Source organism: Oncorhynchus clarkii, chromosome 18, assembly GCF_045791955.1.
Source record: "Oncorhynchus clarkii lewisi isolate Uvic-CL-2024 chromosome 18, UVic_Ocla_1.0, whole genome shotgun sequence".
Lineage (NCBI taxonomy): Eukaryota > Metazoa > Chordata > Actinopteri > Salmoniformes > Salmonidae > Oncorhynchus > Oncorhynchus clarkii.
In genome coordinates, this window is record NC_092164.1 from 37,773,288 (window position 1) to 37,795,951 (window position 22,664).

Here is a 22,664-nt window from a genome sequence, read left to right on the forward strand (position 1 = left end):
CACACTGCACACTGCCCTAACCCATCTGGACAAGAGGAATACCTATGTGAGAATGCTGTTCATCGACTACAGCTCGGCATTCAACACCATAGTACCCTCCAAGCTCGTCATCAAGCTCGAGACCCTGGGTCTCGACCCCGCCCTGTGCAACTGGGTACTGGACTTCCTGACGGGCCGCCCCCAGGTGGTGAGGGTAGGCAACAACATCTCCTCCCCGCTGATCCTCAACACTGGGGCCCCACAAGGTTGCGTTCTGAGCCCTCTCCTGTACTCCCTGTTCACCCACGACTGCGTGGCCACGCACGCCTCCAACCCAATCATCAAGTTTGCGGACGACACAACAGTGGTAGGCTTGATTACCAACAACGATGAGACGGCCTACAGGGAGGAGGTGAGGGCCCTCGGAGTGTGGTGTCAGGAAAACAACCTCACACTCAACGTCAACAAAACTAAGGAGATGATTGTGGACTTCAGGAAACAGCAGAGGGAACACCCCCCTATCCACATCGATGGAACAGTAGTGGAGAGGGTAGCAAGTTTTAAGTTCCTCGGCATACACATCACAGACAAACTGAATTGGTCCACTCACACAGACAGCATCGTGAAGAAGGCGCAGCAGCGCCTCTTCAACCTCAGGAGGCTGAAGAAATTCGGCTTGTCACCAAAAGCACTCACAAACTTCTACAGATGCACAATCGAGAGCATCCTGGCGGGCTGTATCACCGCCTGGTATGGCAACTGCACCGCCCTCAACCGTAAGGCTCTCCAGAGGGTAGTGAGGTCTGCACAACGCATCACCGGGGGCAAACTACCTGCCCTCCAGGACACCTACACCACCCGATGTCACAGGAAGGCCATAAAGATCATCAAGGACATCAACCACCCGAGCCACTGCCTGTTCACCCCGCTATCATCCAGAAGGCGAGGTCAGTACAGGTGCATCAAAGCTGGGACCGAGAGACTGAAAAACAGCTTCTATCTCAAGGCCATCAGACTGTTAAACAGCCACCACTAACACTGAGTGGCTGCTGCCAACACACTGACACTGACTCAACTCCAGCCACTTTAATAATGGGAATTGATGGGAAATGATGTAAATATATCACTAGCCACTTTAAACAATGCTACCTTATATAAATGTTACTTACCCTACATTATTCATCTCATACGCATACGTATATACTGTACTCTATATCATCGACGGTATCCTTATGTAATACATGTATCACTAGCCACTTTATACTATACTATGCCACTTTGTTTACATACTCATCTCATTTGTACATACTGTACCCGATACCATCTACTGTATCTTGCCTATGCTGCTCTGTACCATCACTCATTCATATATCCTTATGTACATATTCTTTATCCCCTTACACTGTGTACAAGACAGTAGTTTTGGAATTGTTAGTTAGATTACTTGTTATTACTGCATTGTCGGGACTAGAAGCACAAGCATTTCGCTACACTCGCATTAACATCTGCTAACCATGTGTATGTGACAAATAAAATTTGATTTGATTTGATTTTGATTTGATACCCAACACAGTTATTTCGTTTCAGTCCCACTGGCTCTTACAAATTCGGCTTGAGAACAAGATAAGGGAGTCAATTTATTCAGAATATATCTATAAACCTTATTGTCGAACTGGCCTATGTTACAACTTCATCCATTTAAACATATATTAGATGGGAGGAATAGGTCGCACGAAAGCGCATCCAAATGGATGGATCCGTATCGCGTTCGGTGACGGGCGCGTGATGCGTTGCTTTGGTACACGGGTAGCCGCAGCAGCATACATCAGCTGATCACTCTCAAGGTCGACTTCGCAGAGCATCATGGGGAGGACACTGAATCCACTGGTTCTACCCGGGGACCGCTACATCCCCAACAACTAAAACAACGCTGGTTCACCATCACCACCATAATAGGAGAATCACGCCTTTGCCCATGACGGCATAGCTGTCACGAGATGCGGATGCAAAATAGCGAGTCACGGATAAATCAGAAAGGAGGTTGGTTACGCAGAGAGCATCTCGTTTTTCATAGGTTGATGGAAGCTGGGCTATTGTCGAAAGGGGAACGTGCGGGTTGTCGCGCATCCACTCCACGAACCTGAGCTATAGGAAACGAAAAACGTAGACATTTTCAAGAGGCTGTTTTTACAGTACCGCATTGGTGCCAGTGGAATCGTTAAGGGTGAGAGAGGAATAAATAGCACGTCTGGTCACGACAGGTGAATTGCGCAAATTGCTTGATTTATGCTATTATATAACAAATGTAAGGCATTGCTGACAAATCGTCCGTATGAAGGATTGATAGTTGGTCAAGTGTAGTGCTTGTTTGCCCGTTAAGAAGGCACCCGGCATCGTGTGGTAATGGTTCCATTTGACGTCTCTTTTTTGCATTTCATTAGAGTAGTGATTTTTTAAGCGAAGTATATTGTTCGCTGCTATCGGATTCATTATTGTCTTTTACGCATTGTAACAATGTAGCCTAACAACTGGACATAAAATAAACTGATTGAATGGAATCGTAAACGATTGAATACATTGCTTTCTATGAAGATGTTATAAAGTAAGCTAGTCTGATATGAAATGATAAAACAATGTTATTTTAGGGCTACTTGAGATTAATTCGTAAAAGCAGCAGGGCAACGTTTTTTTTCTACTTGTGATCAGTTTCAGCACCAAGGACAGCGACGAATCAGTTCCTTATTTTTTGAGGCTGCAGCTTTGAAGACTGGGCGGTTCCGCAAGCCTTTTCCACCTGAAGATCTTTTCTCTTGTCCTCCTGTCCTATTTGTCAACTTCTTATCAAGAGTTGCTTTTTGTTATTGAATATCGCACTGAAGATGGTGGAGGAGGAGGTAGGTGCTGCTCCCTAATATAATACTGTGGACATAGTAGTAGCCTATGCTGCTGTTATTATATGCTGACCATGCACTACTCAGCTATACTATACTTTGACCATACAATGTGTGACCCCTCAAAAGGTCCCTTAACCTTTTTATGAGTACAATCCACCAAATTATTTCCAATTCTGTTGCATGCAGTCAGAATGTCATGTGACTGTTCAAAACCCACTTCATAGTGGTGGGTGTTGTACTGTCTGATGCTGTATATCAGTGAGTCATCCTCGTGTTCTATGCTGAGTTTCCATGAGCGAACCAGTGATATAATTGGACAGTTTACTGTTCTATGAATTATAGGGTCCAGAAATAGCCTTTTTTTGTTTTGTTATGCCTTTCCTATAATGCAAATATTATGTCATTTAATTCAGTTGCGAGAGAGAGAGAGAGAGAGAGAGAGAGGTATTTCCCCTCCAACAATGCATTGGTGCAAGGAGCAGCAATGCCATGTTTTATCGCTCTGTGTTTTTGGTCTATTTTAGCAAGTGCCAATTTAACCGTCACCTCCAGGCAGTTGTTATGACAATGAGGAAGAGACAGATTCTATTGGATGAAGGGGGCTATGGAAGAAGCCATGTGTGCATCCTTAGAAACAGGGAGAGTGAAAGAGATAGAGTCTGGGAGGGGGCTGTGGAAGAAGTAGTGTATTATATCATTAGACAGAAAGGGAGGGGAATAAAAAGAGGCACAGAGAGATGAAGCCCCGAGACAGAATCAGAGTGTTCAGCTCACTCAGATCAGATGGATAAGTTCCACTTCTGTGACTCTGAAAAGGACTACAACCCTGTAGCATGCTTATTTTTTATCTGAGCGTTTGCTCACTTTGCAAACAACCCTATTTCTAGGCTACTAGCACAGAGTTGCATTGTAAACATAACTGAGGTATGACGGTGTGTAATCGTGGAATGAACACCCAGCATTTGAAGAGCTCTTTTACCACACTCTTATTTTAAAACTCTCTCAACTCTAATCTTATTTCATGACTTGGGTGTTCTTTTCAAATGACGCATTCAATATTGATCAAATTGTTATACTAACCAAGAGAATTTTACAGATTAGTCACTGTTTTGAATGCATCTCATGGCTGCTTGTTTCTACTGAGTAATTGTGACTTGACAGGCAGCGAGGGGGGTTAGGGTAAGAGAAGAAGAGAGATGGGGAGTGGTGGAAGGTGCACTTCAGTATATAAACAGAGTGATGGGGGAGGGAAGAGAGGGAGGGCGGGTATGGTGGGGGCTATGGTGTATTGCTCCTGTTTGTTTAGAGTGTGTTAAAATACCACAGACTGTCCTAGTGTACGTTTTGTGGACACACGCTTTGTCTTGTGATACATCCCAGCCTACTTCAGTTCCTGTTTTTCATTGGGATGTTCGTTATAGATTTGTATGGCTTTCGTGAAAACAGTTCCACTATTTAATGGAGCCACCATCACTTTGGGAGACCTTCCCATCAAAACAGAGAGATACAAACACAGCAAATATATACCATTCAAATATGTTTGGAAATCTGACAAATGGTGATTAGGAGAAGAGATGGAAAGGCAGTGTTTAGTGGACCAGAATTGAATCATTCAACTATAGTTAGATGTAAGGTGATGTAAAGATCAAATAAATTATACTGATGCCAAGAACATTTTATCAGGTATGAAGGGAAGACAAAGGGCTGTGAGAAATAGGTTTAACTCGGGACACATGAAAGGTGGGGTGTATACGAAGAGTACGGGACAGCAGAAGACGAACAGCAGAGGGACTAATCATTTTAGAGATGGGAAAAAGGCCAATAAACCGGGGGTAGAGTTTGCGGGATTCCACCCAGAGGGGCAGATCCCGGGTGGATAGCCATACCTTCTGCCAGAGAAGATACCAAGGAGCCAGGGTCCGATGGCGATCCGCTTGTCGTCGATACCTGGAGGTGGTCTTGAGGAGGGCCGACCGGGCTCTCCTCCAGGTACAACGACAGCTGCGGACAAACATCTGGGCAGAAGGTGCGCCGAGCTCTTCCTCCTGCTCGGAGAAGAGCGGGGGCTGCTACCCCAGTGAACATTCAAAGGGCGATAAGCCTGTGGCAGATCAGGCAAGGGTGATGAGTGTGTATTCCACCCACACAAGCTTCTGGCTCCAGGTGTTGGGGTTGGCAGAGATCAGGCAGCGTAGAGTTGTCTCAGGGTTCTAGTTGGCTCACTCCGACTGCCCATTGAACCCAGAGGACAGCCTGGCTGACGACCCAATGAGGGTGCAGAACGCCTTCCAGAACCGGGACGAGAACTGAGGGCCACGGTCGGAGACCATGTCCACGTGCAGTCCATTGAACCGGAATACGTGCTGCACCATGAGCAGGGCCGTCTCCTTGGCCGAGGGTAGTTTGGGGAGAGAAATTAAGTGGGCGGCCTTGGAAAACCGGTTGCCCACTGTCAGGATGGCAGTGTTGCCCTCAGACGGGGGGAGACCTGTGACGAAATCCAGGGATATGTGGGACCAGGAACGGTGAGGGACAGGCAGAGGTTGCAGTAGGCCAGCCGTAGCTTGCCAAGGAGTCTTGTTCTGAGCACACACAGTGCAAGTGGCGACGAATGCGCAGACGTCAGGAACAATGGTGGGCCACCAAAAGCATCATCGCACAAACACCAGGGTTCACCGGGAGCCTGGGTGGCAGGCAAGCCTGGAGGAATGGGTCCACTCCAGGACCGCGGAGCGGACAATGTCAGGCACAAACATCCGGTTATCTGGGCCCCCCCACCTAGGGTTCGGCTGAGACCGCTGCGCCTCCCGAACCTGTTTCCCGATACCCAAGCTGAGTGCCGTTACCAGGCACTAGGTGGGAAGAATGCTCTCGGGCTCCAGGGTGGTAGCCGTAGGGTTATAGCGGCAAGACAGGGCATCTGGCCTGACGTTCTTGGACCCCGGCCGGTAGGAGAGGGAAAGGTTGAACCGGGTAAACAGCGGGGCCCATCTCGCCTGCCTGGAGTCGAGGCACTTGGAGGTGCGGAGATACTCCAGGTTTTTGTGGTCGGTCCACACAATGAACGGATGCTCCACCCCTTGGAGCCAGTGCCTCCATTCCTCCAATGCCATCTTCACCGCAAGATGCTTCCGATTCCCCACATTGTAATTCCTCTCCGTGGCAGTGAGGCGGTGGGGGAAGAAGGCGCAGAAATACATCTTAAGGTCCATGGCACAACTTTGGGACAGAACCGCCCCCCACTCCAAAATCCGAAGCATCTGCCTCCACCACGAACTGACAGGAAGGGTCCGGATGAACCAGGATCGGAGCCTTGGTGAAGCGATGTTTAAGGTCCCAGAACGCCCGGTCAGAGGCCATGGTCCACGTGAACGGAACCTCGGTAGAGGTGAGGTTAGACAGGGGGAGGCCAGGCTGCTGTAATCCTGGATAAAGTGGAGATAGAAGTTGGCGAATCCCAGGAAGCATTGCAGCTGCACGCTGGACGTAGGCTGGGGCCAATCCACCACTGCTTTCATCTTCTCGGGATCCATCTTGACGCTCCCAGCAGAGATGATGTAGCCCAGAAAGGGAATGGTGGAGCGATGGAACTCGCACTTTTCCGCCTTAACGAACAACTAGTGCTCCAGAAGGCGCTGGAGAACATGCCAGACATGGAGCACGTGTTCTTGGGGGGGTTCTTGGGGGGTTCTTGGGGGGAGCAGACGAGGACGTCATCAATTTAGACGAACCGGTTCAGCATGTGGTGGAGAACGTCGTTGGTGAGGCCAAAGGCCATGACCAGATATTTGTAGTGGCCGCTGGCCGTGTTAAAGGTGGTCTTCCACTCATCCCCCTCTCGTATCCACACCAAGTGGTAGGCATTACGTAGATCCAGCTTGGAGAACACAGTGGCCCCCTGGAGCGGCTCAAAGGCTGAGGAAATGAGTGGTAGCAGATAACGGTTCTTAACAGTGATGTCATTGAGTCCCCGGTAGTTAATGCAAGGGTGCAGGGTCTTGTCCTTCTTCTCCACGAAGAACAACCCTGCGCCAGCGGGGAAGAGGAGGGATGGATAAATCCAGTAGCTATTGAGTCCCCAATGTAGGTCCCGACAGCGAGTACAGGTGCCCCCAGGGCGTCGTGGTGCTAGGGAGAAGGTCAATCCCGCAGTCATCGGGGTGGTGCGGCAGAAGTGAAGTGGATTGGGACTTGCTGAACACCTTCCGGAGATCCTGGTACTCCGCAGGAATGTTGGAGAGATCCGGAATCACCTCCAAGGACCCAGGAAGACGTCCCTGGGCAGGTTGCGCCAACTTCAGAAAATTGCCGTGACAGAACAGACTGCAGCCCATGATGGCACCTATAGACCAGTTGATGAGTGGGTTGTGTCGCTGGAGCCAGGAGGCTCCCGGGAAGGAGGAGTGGCCGGTGGGGCAGTGCTGCTAACCGCCGAGTTACTGAGGGGCGGTGGAGTTACCACCGTGGCAGGCTGCCCCCCAGCCAACCTGCGGAATTGCTCCTGCAGCATGTCCAACGCCTGGTCATGGCACTCAGCCAATGTTTGGACCCCCTCCATCAGCCCACGAAGCAACTCCTCGTGCCTACCAATGGAGGCACCTTGGGAGTAGATGGCGTTGCACACCTGGCCCGGGTCTGCTGGGTCAGTCATGGCCAGTAGGTACTATCAGGTATGACACGAAGACCTAGATGCAGACCATGTCGAATAAACAATAGTTTAATGTTCCAACAGGGGCAGGCAATAGACAGGTCAAGACAGGCAGGGGTCAGAAAACCAGAGGTCGGGCAACGGTACCAGACGGCAGGCAGGCTCAGTGTAAGGCATAGGTCAGTAATCCAGAGGTACAGGTCGGCAGGCAGGCTCAGGGTCAGGGATAGGCTCAGAGTCAGGACAGGCAAGTGTCGAAACCGGGAGGGCAATAAAAGAGAGACTAGAAAAAGCAGGAGGTGAGACACAAAACGCTGGTTGACTCGAACAAACAAGACGAACTGGCAACAGTCCAACAGAGAACACAAGTATAAATAAACAGGGGATAATGGGGAAGATGGGTGACACCTGGAGATGGTGGAGTGGAGACAATCACAAAGACAGGTGAAACAGATCAGGGTGTGACACATTTGCTATCTTATTATTTAATTGTATTCACAAGGCAATTTACAACCAACATTTGAGGCCTTAACATTTCCTACACTGGTCCCTCACATTTCTTCTCTCAACACCTCTTCAACCACAAGCTCTATAGGTGGACCAAAGGGCACCTAATCCGTGAGGCATGGCCAGTTCAGTATCACATAACCTCTATGTAACGGTTTTCTTGAGTTGAAGGAGAGGAGGACCAAAATGCAGCGTGGTAATTTTTATACATCTTTAATAAAGATGAAAACGAACAATACAAAACAAGAAACGTAACACGAAAACTTAAACAGCCTATCTGGTGCAAACTAACACAGAGACAGGAACAATCACCCACAAAACCCAACACCAAACAGGCTACCTAAATATGGTTCCCAATCAGAGACAATGACTAACACCTGCCTCTGATTGAGAACCATATCAGGCCAAACATAGAAATAGACAAACTAGACATGTAACATAGAATGCCCACTCAGATCACACCCTGACCAAACAAAACATAAACATACAAAGCAAACTATGGTCAGGGTGTGACAGTACCCCACCCCCAAGGTGCGGACTCCGGCCGCAAAACCTGAACCTATTGGGGAGGGTCTGGGTGGGCATCTGTCCGCGGTGGCGGCTCTGGTGCTGGACGTGGCCCCCACTTCACCATAGTCTTAGTTCACCACCTTGTCCGCTTCCGTGGCCTCCTAACCACGGCGACCCTACTAAATGACCCCACTGGACTGAGGGGCGGCAGCTCGGGACAGAGGGGCTCTGGCGCCTCGGGGCCTCGGGGCCTCAGGGCTCTGGCGCCTCTGGGCTGATGGGCTCTGGCGCCTTTGGGCTGAGGGGCTCTGGCGGCTCTGGGCTGAGGGGCTCTGGCACCTCAGACTCCGGCAGCGCCGGACAGGCGGGAGACTCCGGCAGCGCCGGACAGGCGGGAGACTCCGGCAGCGCCGGACAGGCAGGAGACTCCGGCAGCCACGGACAGGGGGGAGCAGCTGTAGGGGTGAGACGGAGAGACAGCCTGGTGCGGGGGGCTGCCACCGGAGGGCTGGTGCGTGGAGGTGGTACCGGATAGACCGGACCGCGCAGGCGCACTGGAGCTCTTGAGCACCGAGCCTGCCCAACCTTACCTGGTTGAATGCTCCCGGTCGCCCTACCAGTGCGGCGAGGTGGAATAGCCCGCACTGGGCTATGCAGGCGAACCGGGGACACCATGCACAAGGCTGGTGCCATGTAAGCCGGCCCAAGGAGACGCACTGGAGACCAGCTGCATAGAGCCGGGTTCATGGCACTTGGCTCGATGCCCACTCTAGTCCGGCCGATACGCGGAGCTGGTATGTACCGCACCGGGCTATGCACCCGCACTGGGGACACCGTGCGCTTCACAGCATAACACGGTGCCTGCCCGGTCTCTCTAGCCCCCCGGTAAGCACAGGAAGTTGGCGCAGGCCTCCTACCTGGCTTCGCCACACTTCCTGTGTGCCCCCCCCAAGACATTTTTGGGGCTGACTCTCGGGCTTCCTACCGAGCCGCCGTGCTTGTCTCTCCAACTCCATTCTCCTATACCCCTCTTTGCACTGCTCCAGCGAATCCCAGGCGGGCTCCGGCACTCTCCCTGGGTCGACCGCCCACCTGTCTATCTCTTCCCAAGTCGTATAGTCCAGACATTGCTGCCTCTCCTGCTGTTGCTGCTTTTCACCACGCCGCTTGGTCGTGTTGTGGTGGGTGATTCTGTAACGGTTTTCTTGAGTTGAAGGAGAGGAGGACCAAAATGCAGCGTGGTAATTTGTATACATCTTTAATAAAGATGAAAACGAACAATACAAAACAAGAAATGTAACACGAAAACCTAAACAGCCTATCTGGTGCAAACTAACACAGAGACAGGAACAATCACCCACAAAACCCAAAACCAAACAGGCTACCTAAATATGGTTCCCAATCAGAGACAATGACTAACACCTGCCTCTGATTGAGAACCATATCAGGCCAAACATAGAAATAGACAAACTAGACATGTAACATAGAATGCCCACTCAGATCACACCCTGACCAAACAAAACATAGAAACATACAAAGCAAACTATGGTCAGGGTGTGACACTCTAACAATATGTCTTCTCAGCAGTGTCTCTGCATAGTTGTTACTGGATTCAGGAGAAAAGTGACCTGATTTATGTATGTGGCCTTCAAGGAGTTTAATTCGAGAACTGGCTACAGGGTCATTTAAGAACACAGTCAAATGTAAATGGCCTGCATTTTGGTATCCAGCATGTACCCTTATGTATATGCATAAGGCTATAAAGTGGTCTGCTAATGTTATACTGTATACTCTAACAGGGGTGGGCAACTCCAGTCCTCCAGGGCCTGGTTGGTGTCACAGTTTTGACCCAGCCCCAGTGAACACACCTGACTCCAATAATCACCTAATCAAGATCTTCAGTTTAGAATGCAATTTGATTAATCAGCTGTGTTTGCTAGGGATGGAGAAAAAGTGTGGTGAAAGACTGGTGAAATACCTTTTGTATAGAAATGTCCCCGGGTGAGCCCTCTTCATAAAGGTGGAAACTCCTTAGACCCAAATAACTATAGACCTATATCAGTAATATCTGTTCAATAGCAAAAATCTTTGAGAATTTAATATATTCCCAATTTCACCCTTCCAATCTGTCTTTAGACCCAACCATTCTACTATGACAGAATTAGTGAAACTTACCAATGATATCAATTCTTCATCTGACCAAGGCAAACGAACTGTTGCCATCTTTATTGATTTTACAAAAGCATTTGATTTAGGCAATCATTCTATTTCACCAGGAAAACTTTTAAACATTGGTTACACTAACAGATCACTAAACTGGCTCCATGTGTATCTTAGCAATATAAAATATAGCAACATAAAATAATGTGTTTTCATAGGACACAAATCACAACTTCTTGTACTCAGTATAGGTGTACCTCAAGGCTCAGTATTGACCCCCCCCCCCCCCCCCCCCCAACTGCTGCTTCCTATCCTAGACTCTGGTGGCATTATCTATCAAAACACAGCCAAGACCTTAGTTAACCCAACTGCTGATTCCTATCCTAGACTCTGGTGACATTATCTATCAAAACACAACCAAGACCTTACTTTGTGAATTAGATGTCATTTATAACCATCTTTGCAGATTCATTCTTGGATGCCATTTTAAGACATCATTGCAATAAATGGTCTGCCACTCACAAACAGAAGACAACTGCACTGGTACCACTTTATTTGTTACATGTATCAACTTAAATGTCCCTGTATGGGAACACCTAACTTTACAAGACTCGCACTACTCCTTTCGACAACAGCAGCAATTACAAATTCCAAGGGTACATCCTGAGGTTGGAGTAAGATCTTTCAGATACAAAGGCCCAACTGACTGAAATCATTTACCTATAGAAATCAGGGCATTAAAATCCCACAAAGAATTTAAGAAAGTTATTTTTCAAACGTTAAGATCAATCTGTTTGCGTTTTTAACGAATAAAAACATCACCTTGTGAAGATATTTGTAAATATTATATATACCTGTCTGTATGTATGTATTATAGGTACTTAGTTGTATTAGTAGTTTTTGCAGTAGTTTGTATTAGTTGTAAGCCTATTAGTAGTTGTACAACAACTTTTTGATGTTGTCAATATACATTTGTATTGCTGTTATTTCATGGTTATTATTATTAGACAATAGTTGACATATTATTCTTGCTACTAAGTATAATTTTTTTAATATATTTTTTTCATTCGGACACAAGAGATTTCATCCTGCAAAATATTGAATACATAATGAAATATTCCGTGATGGTACAGGTTGAGAGTAGAATAAAGGTGGTTCAGGAAACGTGTAAACTTGTCTGAGACATCGGGAGGTTTAGGCTTTACCTCAGTGAGCTAATGCTGTATGAAGTCATGTAGGCTGCAGATGACTTGGGTTTGACACCCGGCCAGAGACATTATAATAGCTTAACCTTTGACTGTATGATGTCATTTCCAGATCGTGCATTTACAGCAGTATTAATGCCTCTGGCAGAGTTTTAGTTTTACACTGTAGGGGCTCCTTGATCCGAATGTCATGTGCATAAACCCCTGATAACATACACTATCCCCATTCTGTCTCTAACAGAAAAAGCAGGTGACAGGATACCTCCTTTTCTCCCTGGCCACTGCAGTCATTGGCTCGCTGCAGTTTGGCTACAACACAGGGGTCATTAATGCACCGGAACAGGTTTGTAGGCTTATTTTGTGTTTTCTTATAGCAGTGAAAGCATGTGTGGGCTTTGGTTTTGTTAAACTGTACTTTATGTTTACGTTATGTTTAGTCACTTTCCATCGTGCCTGTGGATATTGTACTATGACACTGCGCTTCATCAAGCGTTAAATCAAGAGATAGTGTCTTGATAACGCTTTATCTCTAATCATTCTCTCTCTCTCTCTCTCTCTCTCCCTCTGCTTTTCTCTCCCTCTCTCTTCCTCCCCCTCGCCTGTTTAGAAACTGCGGGCTTTCTTCAACAACACGTGGATGGAGAGGTATGGCGAGCCCATCAAACCAGGAACGTGCACCATTGTGTGGAGCTTTTCGGTGGCCGTCTTTAGCGTGGGCGGCATGGTGGGCTCCTTCAGCGTCGGAGTGATGGCAGACAGATTTGGGAGGTGAGGGGGTCACCCAGGATTCACCTATTTCACCCCGGTGCCATTTTTCACTGACTATCGTTTGTTTTCTAATGTTAACATTTCCGAACAGGGTAGCAAGTGCAGTTCTCAAAGCAAAAAGCTAAAATGTTGACATGTAGATTAAAGACCACTGCACCTTCACACAATGTAATGCTATTTGAGTCGGGATACTTAGAATAACATTGCTAGTGGATTGTCAGTCATCTGCACTGGTTTTAAAAGAAACAACTATTTATCAGCTACCCACACAATGTCGAAGGTACAACAATCAGCTGTGAATAAGGTTTATTAAAAGTATTGGGAATGTTGTCCTTAGGAGTGAATTTCATCACTCTCCAGTTCTGGTCCTTTCCTTGGTCTATTTCTGTTTCTACCTCTGCTAAGCTGTCAGAACCAATGAGTCTCCAAGGAGTCACTGGAGTGTGATTGGAATCGCCACTACTATCCTCTACATCTCACTATCCCTCCCTCTTAACCTCTCTCTCTGTCTATCTCTTACTCTACATGCTGTCTCTTAACCCTCCAATCTGTGTGTGTGTGTGTGTGTGTGTGTGTGTGTGTGTGTGTGTGTGTGTGTGTGTGTGTGTGTGTGTGTGTGTGTGTGTGTGTGTGTGTGTGTGTGTGTGTGTGTGTGTGTGTGTGTGTGTGTGTGTGTGTTTCTCGGGGTATTGGGATAAAGGAAATTGTCCATGTTCCTGGTCAACATCCTGGCTGTGATTGGAGGCCTCCTCATGGGTTTCTCCACCCTCTGCTCCTCGTATGAGATGGTCATCGCCGGACGCCTCGTCATCGGCCTATTCTGCGGCCTCTTCACCGGCCTTACGCCCATGTACGTGGGGGAGCTGTCCCCCACCCCTCTACGGGGCGCTTTCGGCACCTTGCACCAGCTGGGCGTGGTGGTTGGCATCCTCGTGGCTCAGGTCAGTCCTTGATGGCAGCCATCTTGATTTCTGCCCATTAACTTAGGAATAGTCTTGTACATTACCATACCATCTGTTTACTTGTGATGCTGGGAATAAAGTCCCCATATATAGAATATTTTGTTTTATGTGCGTATTGGGAGTATTCTTATATGCAGTGATGTAGTGGTAAAAAATGTTGTGGGTAAACGCTGATCGCCATTAGCGAAAATAAAGTTACGGACCCTATACTTTCAATGCATTTTGCTGCAAAAGGTGGGTAAATGCTCATGCTAAACAAAAAAGGTGCGTAAACGAAGTTTACTTGCGTTTACTCTCCACTACACTACTGCTTATATGATTAAGTTGTAACCGGCAGACATTCCGATTTCTGATCACGCACCCTTGCCTCTTAACATTGGAGTAATGTCTTTGTCGAATGATATGCTAATTATTGTAATTATTTAATGAGTGCTAAATTATTTTTTAATAGGCGACTACTTCTTGCTCTAAGTATACAATTAGTAATATTCCTCCCCTTCATTTTCTCCAGCACACTGTCATGAAACCTTTTCCATTTGAATCCCTTTATAGAACTGCCTCATCCATTCCATACCACCAATGGATTAGTGTATTGTTTAATACTATCAACTGTAGTGTATAGCCCATCAGTGCTTCCCATCCCATCAACGTACAGTATATCCCATTGATGTTTGCATGTAAGCTGTGGTGCTGTGAATTACACATTCCTGGTAGTAAAGTTAATCCTATCTAAACCTCTCTGTGTTGTAGATCTTTGGCTTGGAGTCTCTGCTGGGGTCGGACAAGTTGTGGCCTCTGCTGCTGGCTCTGACGGTTGTCCCGGCCATGCTGCAGTGTATCCTGCTGCCCTTCTGTCCCGAGAGCCCTCGCTTCCTCCTCATCAACCAGAACAAGGAGGAGCAGGCCCGCAAAGGTGGGTGCTCCAAACCATAGAAACCATCAAATTGTTGAGGTTTGAGGGGCTTTGCACATTCTAGTAATTCTATAGCTACGCTCCAAATGCAATCATTTACTCTGGATGGTCAGGAAGATAAATGGAAGCGCTTCATTTAACACTTCTATTTTAGCTTGATACCTGGTATTGTATCTATTTGAGGTGAAATAATGTAGTAAAATGTAGTAATTTGGCGAGTGGTACAAAGACGCTAATACCAACATGTCACAATAAAACATACACTCAATGGTCAGTGCCAGCCAGGCCGGTTTCAGTAACTCAGAAAAGCGCATGACAGTGTCCAGGGTTTACCAAGAATTGATGCGACAAACAAAAGACAGGCAAATAACGGCACAGTACAACTGTGTTCAGAACAGCATCTCAGAATGCACAACTCGCCGGTCCTTGTCACGGATGGGGTATTGCAGCAGACATCCACACCGGGTTCCACTCCTATCAGCTAAAAACAGTGGGCGCGCGATCACCAATTTAGGACAATTGAGGAATGGAAAAACATTTTCTGGTCCGACGAATCCCAGTTCCTGTTGAGTCAGGATTTTGAGTAAGCAGCATGAGTCCATGGCCCCATCCTGCCTGGTGTGAAAGGTACAGGCTAGTGGAGGTGGTATAATGATGTGGGGAATGTTTTCCTGGCACACTTTATGTCCCTTGATAACAATTGAGCAATGTTTCCATGTCCTGAAGAATTCAGGCTGTTTTGGAAATAAAGGGGGGTCAAGCACACAGCCATACAATCTCCATAGACAAACATTTGACAGTAGAATGGTCTTACTGAAGAGCTCAATGACTTTCAACATGGCACCATCATACGATGCCACCTTTCCAACAAGCTAGTTTGTCAATTTTCTTCTCTGCTAGAGCTGCCCTGGTCAACTGTAAGTGGTGTTATTGTGAAGTAGAAATGTCTAGGAGCAACAACGGCTCAGATGTGAAGTGGTAGGCCACACAAGCTCACAGATTGGGACTGCCGAGGGCTGAAGCGCGTAGTGCATAAAAATCGTCTGTACTCCATTGCAACATTCACTAACGAGTTCCAAACTTACTCTGGAAGCAACATCAACAGAGCTTCGTCGGGAGCTTCATGAAATGGCTTTCCATGGCCGAGGACCCACACACAAGCCTAAGATCACCAAGCACAATGCCAAGCGTCGGCTGGAGTAGTGTAAAGCTTGCTGCCATTGGAAACACGTTCTCTGGAGTGATGAATCACACTTCACCATCTGGCAGTCCGACGGACAAATCTGGGTTTGGCGGATGCCAGAAGAATGCTACCTGCCCGACTGCATAGTGCCAACTGTAAAGTTTGGGGGAGGAATAATGGTAAGTGGTTCTTTTTCATGGTTCGGGATAGGCCCCTTAGTTCCAGTGAAGGGAAATCTTAATGCAACAGCATATAATGACATTCTAGACGATTCTGCGCAGCAACAGTTTGGGGATGGCCCTTTCCTGTTTCAGCATGACAATGCCCCTGTGCACAAAGCGAGGTCCATACAGAAATGGTTTGTCGAGATCGGTGTGGAAGAACGTGGCTGGCCTGTACAGAGACATGACGTCAACCCCATCGAACACCTTTGGGTGAATTAGAACGTCACCTGCGAGCCAGGCCTAATCTCCCAACATGAGTGCCCGACCTCAGTAATGCTCTTGAGGCTGAATGGAAGCAAGTCCCCACAGCAATCGTCCAACATCTAGTGGAAAGCCTTCCCAGAAGATTGGAGGCTGTAATAGCAGCAAAGCGGGCACCAACTCCCTATTAATCCCCACGATTTTGGAATAAGATGTTCGACGAGCAGGTGTCCACATACTTTTGGTCATGCAGTGTCTGTTAAATACCATTGAATGTGAATTGTGCATGCCAAATATAGGCCTGTGACATTAATGCCCATCCTTTGACTGGGCATGAATAAAATGCATACAGTGACAGGCTTAGACAGGCCAGAAGAGACGGAAGCTTGTTGAGCCAAGAAAAGAGTCCTTGACTGACGCACAGCATAGGCCAACAGCAGGTTTTGAAATCGGTCCCGACAGTATTTCACACTGTCGGGGGTCACCTGAGTGCATCTCCTAAGCTCCTTTACACTGTTTTGTTTCAAACACACTGCTTTGGTGAATAAGATAATAAAAAAGGGAACATATGTTTTGGTCAGTCTTTTATGTGATGGGTACCGTAATGAAAGAACTGGCAGGACCATGGACAGCTACTGAACAAACAGTAGCTACTGTTGGTGCTACTGGCTAGTCTGCTAGAAAATGTACTCAACTAGTGTTTTTAAAGGTCCAATGCAGTTCTTATCTCGTTATCAAATCATTTTTGTCTGACAATTAAGTGTCTTACTGTGATTGTTTTAAATGAAACTGGTCAAAAAGAAACAAATTAGCCTCTTGGCAAAGAGCAATTCTTTCAAGCAATAATTTTGCAAGGACTGTCTTAGAGTGGTCTGAGTACGGAAGAAAAAACTGAAAACGAGCTGTTATTGTCATCGAGGTTTGAAACTCTCTTATTGGTCTATTAACTAATTTACCTGGTGATGTCACCAGGCAGGCCAAAACTCTATCCCACCAAAACAGGCTGAAATTTCAGGAGATCTAAAAGGGCATTATCATAATTTCACAATTTAGGGGCCTCCTGAGTGGTGCTGTAGCCTAAGGCACCGCGTTGCAGTCCTGAGGCGACACTACAGCCTCGGTTTCGATTCCTGGCTGTGTCACAGCCTTCCGTGACTGGGAGCCCCATAGAGCAGGGCACAATTAGAGGGTTTGGCGTGGGGATTTCCTTGGCTCTTTGCGCTCTAGTGACTCCTTGTGTTGGGCTGAGTGCCTGCAGGCTGACCTCAGTCGTCAGTTGAACATTGTTTCCTCCAACACATTGGTGCAACTTGTTTCCGGGTTAAGCGTGCAGTGTGTTAAGAACGCATGACTCGACTCGACTTGACCTTCACCTCTCCCAAGCCCGTTGGCGAGTTGCATGAGACAAGAACGTAATTACCAATTGGGAGGAACAAGGGGGTTATAAACATAAATATGAATAATTTTCATAATGTCACGGTATTATTCCAACCTCATAGTGTGGAAATATAAATAAAATACAGGAAAATCACATTTTTGATCACGCCGGGCCTTTAAAGATGCTTTGCGCTACATTTCTTACTTCATTCCTCAAAGAAAAGGATATCTGTAGGATATCTTGTACAAAACAAAGAAAGTTTTATGCACCTAAAGTATTTCAATATTTTCTTTAACATATTGTCATTACCTAACAATTTTACAAATACATCCTCTCTTTATACAACTTGTATGTCCTTCACATTAAAGTATAACTTATCTGCCTCTCACTCCGCCATTTTCTCCCCCCAGCCCTGGTGCGTCTGCGTGGCTCCGACGACGTGAGTAAAGACATGCAGGAGATGAAGGAGGAGAGTTCCAAGATGGCCATGGAGAAGAAGGTGACCATCCCTGAGCTGTTCCGCACCGCAGCCTATCGGCAGCCGCTCCTCATCGCCGTCATGCTCCACCTCTCCCAGCAGCTCTCCGGAATCAATGCTGTGAGTGAACTATGACTCCCAGGAGGCCACAGTGCAAACACAATCTAAATAGTTGAAAAGTCACCAAGGATATCTCAGAGGACAGCTTAACAATACAGGGTCGCATTCACTAGGCACGAAACTGAAGAAAAAAGGCAGCGACTGGAAGGTACTATCTGAATGTATCCAATAATAAACGATATGCTACGGTCTGCCCTTATGAAGGCGACCCAGGCCTATGCAAAGTTGAATAGTTGAATAACAGCTGCATTCAACATGCCTTATACTCTCAATCATTGCATGTTTGGGAGATTTGTTTCGATTATTTGATGGATTATACATGATTTAATGGACGTACGTTTTACAGTATGATAAAAATACCACTTTGATGTGGCTTCCTATTCATAGATTGTAGCCTTGTTGCAGATATAGAGTCGGCTTTCTATTCCGCAACAAAGCCTCCTTCACTCACGCCGCCAAACTTACCCTAGTAAAACTGACTATCCTACCGATCCTCGACTTCGGCGATGTCATCTACAAAATTGCTTCCAATACTCTACTCAGCAAACTGGATGCAGTTTATCACAGTGCCATCCGTTTTGTTACTAAAGCACCTTATACCACCCACCACTGCGACCTGTATGCTCTAGTCGGCTGGCCCTCGCTACATTTTCGCCGCCAGACCTACTGGCTCCAGGTCATCTACAAGTCCATGCTAGGTAAAGCTCTGCCTTATCTCAGTTCACTGGTCACGATGGCAACACCCACACGTAGCACGCGCTCCAGCAAGTGTATCTCACTGATCATCCCTAAAGCCAACACCTCATTTGGCCGCCTTTCCTTCCAGTTTATCTGCTGCCTGTGACTGGAACGAATTGCAAAAATCGCTGGAGTTGGAGACTTTTATCTCCCTCACCAACTTCAAACATCTGCTATCTGAGCAGCTAACCGATCGCTGCAGCTGTACATAGTCCATCGGTAAATAGCCCACCCAATTTACCTACCTCATCCCCATACTGTTTTTATTTATTTACTTTTCTGCTCTTTTGCACACCAGTATCTCTACCTGCACATGACCATCTGATCATTTATCACTCCAGTGTTAATATGCAAAATTGTAATTATTCGCCTACCTCCTCATGCCTTTTGCACACAATGTATATAGACTCTTTTTTTCTTTTTTTCTACTGTGTTATTGACTTGTTTATTGTTTATTCCATGTGTAACTCTGTGTTGTTGTCTGTTCACACTGCTATGCTTTATCTTGGCCAGGTCGCTGTTGTAAATGAGAACTTGCTCTCAACTAGCCTACCTGGTTAAATAAAGGTGAAATAAAAAAATAAAAAAATAAAAATTAAGAACCTAATCTTATTGTCGCCCTCCACCAACCCTGTTCAGGTGTTCTACTATTCAACTGGTATCTTTGAGTCAGCCGGTGTCACCCAACCCATTTACGCCACTATTGGAGCAGGAGCTGTTAACACTGTCTTCACTGTGGTATCTGTAAGTAAAACATGCTGCATTTATTCTGGTTTTTGTGTTTCTGTGATGTATGTTTGCGGTACGGTAACTCCATTCTCTGTCTTTGTCAGCTCTTCCTGGTCGAGAGGGCGGGACGAAGGACTTTGCATCTCGTCGGATTGGCCGGAATGGCCGTCAGTGCCCTGCTCATGACTATTGCCCTCCTGTTGGTGGGTGTCAGTTTCTATTGGTTGTCACTCAACATAACAGATATGTCATTAATACATTAATTCATTTTCATTGCTATTATTGATGAATATCTCCATCTCCCTCCCTCCTTCACTCCCTCTCTCCTTCCCTCTCTTCCCTCCATCTTTCTTTCTTTATTCCTTCCCTCTCTCTCTCTCTGTCTATCTCTGTCTGAGTAGAAGGGCTACTCGTCTCTGAGCTACCTGAGCATTGGGGCAGTGTTTCTGTTCGTGGCCATGTTTGAGATGGGGCCTGGTCCTATCCCATGGTTCATAGTGGCGGAGCTCTTCTCCCAGGGTCCGCGGCCTGCCGCCATAGCAGTGGCCGGCTGCTGCAACTGGACCGCCAACTTCCTGGTGGGAATCAGCTTTCCCAAACTGGAGGTGCGAGAGGTTTCTCTTGGTTTCCCATTAGGGACGAATCCTAACTTCCACTTAGGTCAAAATTGTAATTAATCATACGCTGACTAATTAGGTTAATTACTGACTTCCACTGTTTTTCTCTCTCTTTGTTTGTAATTCTGTAGGAGCTGTGTGGGCCTTATGTCTTTATCATCTTCATGATCTTACTCATCTTCTTCTTCATCTTCACCTTCATCAAAGTCCCAGAGACCAAGGGCAAGACCTTTGACGAGATCGCCCGTGAGTTTGGCGGGGCCACCCTGCCCCCTGCCACCTCTGTGGGAGCTCCTCCCACTAGTATCAGCGTAACACTTCCTGCCTCGCCCATCAAGGAGAAGGTTCCATTGGTGGAGGCGGCAGCAGCAGAGGATAGGTCCAACTCAATTGTACAGGAGAGCTTGTAGAATCCTGTGTTGGGTCAATGCTTAAAGGTCAAGGGTTGGGGGTCAGCTGGTTCAAAAACAGATCAAAGCTTAATTCTTTGGCAGTTCAGGTACATGGGGACGAGTGTTTGACGTGAAGGGAAATATACCGTTCGTGTTCATGGAAAGCCACAACACACATTTTTGGGTGGATACAGTAGCTAGAATGAATTAGTGTTATTTTTTCACATTTCTTTCAGTCATGTGTAATATATTTCTCAACCTATAGGTCAAAATGTGTATTTTAATTGTGTTGCCTTCTTTTCCTGAGTGCATCATCATTTAAACAGCTTTTAGTAAAGCCAAAGTGGGTCTAGTCAAAGCAAACAACCTCAATAGTGTTTCTGGTAGTTTACAATAGTTTTAACAGTGAAACAGTAGATTAGGGTCAATTGCATTAGTTGGCTTTCATGGTTTTAGAAATAGCTTTTTTAAATAACCCAATAATCCCAGAATGATCGTACTTGACATTTAATTTCAACAGTTGTTGTATTTGAGAACAAAATAATATGCTTATACCCTACTCAACATAAGAATCCACTGCTAAAAATCACATTCAGATGGTTGCATAAATAAAGAGAGAGAGAGAGAGAGAGAGAGAGAGAGAGAGAGGGAGAGAGAGAGAGAGAGAGATATGGTACTTATTTCACTTTAACTTGCTTTAGGTGCACCTTATTAACCAAATAGAAATCAATTAAAATTCCAAGATTGCTAATATACTCTTCAAAAAGTGATTTATGGCAAATTAATCAACATAAAGAATAATTAGAGAAATATTTACCTGAGGGAGTAGAATTGCATTAACTATACTGTCTAAGGGGACAGATAGTTATTTTGGATATTAGATTATAATAGATTGTGATATGAGTCGCGATGTTATGAACTTGGATTCGATAAGAATCAACCATAGAGAGCAAAGGACTCCATCGGCTTTCTCTTTGGAATTGAGTGTAATTTTGAATTGTTCTGCTGTGAGAGCATTCAGTCAAAAATGTTGAATATGATTATGACGGTTATCTATTCAGTCTGTATTTGGAATAACACAATGGGACTTTAGTTGTGACCAAATGTGAGCATTTGTGCACAATGCTTTTTAATGACTCCCCTTTAAGTCTATACTCTACTTTGTGACACTTTGTCTGAAGATTAACCTTGTGGAACGTTGTTAAAAATCGAAATGTATTAAAATATTTTATTCTATAGATATACTGTAGTATAGATATATAGATATATATATATATATATGTGTGTGTGTGTTACAAAAAAATATACATTTTTTATTTGTGGTTGTGTAAATTAGTTATTTTTCTCCAAGCACTTTCACAATTTATTTTGCCTAGAAAGATGACAGGGTCATGTCTTTGTTCTTTATTTATATAACATATTGTGGATATGTGTATGTGTTGCACTGGGAAAATACATTCCTTTAATGGTAGTATTCAGTATTTGACCTCTCCTCCAAGGAAAAAACGTTCTTCAATGGCAGCCCTCCCTCACTACTGTTAACAAGACTGTGGTACTTTACTAACTGAACCATACTCAGTTACCTTATGCACATTCACTTATTGTAAAAAGTTAGGAGAGAATTTATTTGTAAATATGTATTTTCAAAATTATATTTATATGTTGACTGCAGTGGTTGAATGTGGGCTTGTTCTGGCTTATGGGGTGCCCATCGTCCAATGAGTGAAAAAGAGAAGGAAAGAGAGAACAAGTATTGGATTGTTTCCTATTAATACACTGAAGCATTGACATACATTACTCTATTAACTTTGTGTTAAAGTATTATTTATGTCAAAATGGACACTGGATAATTAAAAAAAACAATTCCCTTACCACTGCTCCACAACACTGCTTCCCTCACTCTCCCTCTCTCTTCCACTTTCCACATGCCTTCCACTTGTTCAGTATCCATCCACCTTATGCTGTCCCCAGTGTGTGCCTAAAAAAAAGTGTATTTATGAGTTGATGATCATTGTATCCTATATTGTCATAGAGATCTATTCCATTTTACATCAGAAA

The 22,664-nt window shown here is 45.8% G+C and overlaps 1 protein-coding gene across 1 annotated transcript; it reads left to right on the forward strand.

The window, feature by feature from the left end:
• Positions 1-1,845: 1,845 nt before the first annotated feature.
• On the forward strand, positions 1,846-21,831 carry LOC139373429 (solute carrier family 2, facilitated glucose transporter member 1-like). Its single transcript, XM_071113910.1, has 11 exons — positions 1,846-2,240; positions 2,686-2,873; positions 12,145-12,246; positions 12,511-12,671; positions 13,372-13,612; positions 14,384-14,546; positions 17,943-18,130; positions 19,508-19,612; positions 19,702-19,800; positions 19,999-20,202; positions 20,346-21,831. The coding sequence occupies exons 2-11, from the start codon at positions 2,859-2,861 to the stop codon at positions 20,622-20,624; spliced, it is 1,557 nt and encodes a 518-aa protein (XP_070970011.1). The 5' UTR covers positions 1,846-2,240; positions 2,686-2,858; the 3' UTR covers positions 20,625-21,831.
• Positions 21,832-22,664: the final 833 nt, after the last annotated feature.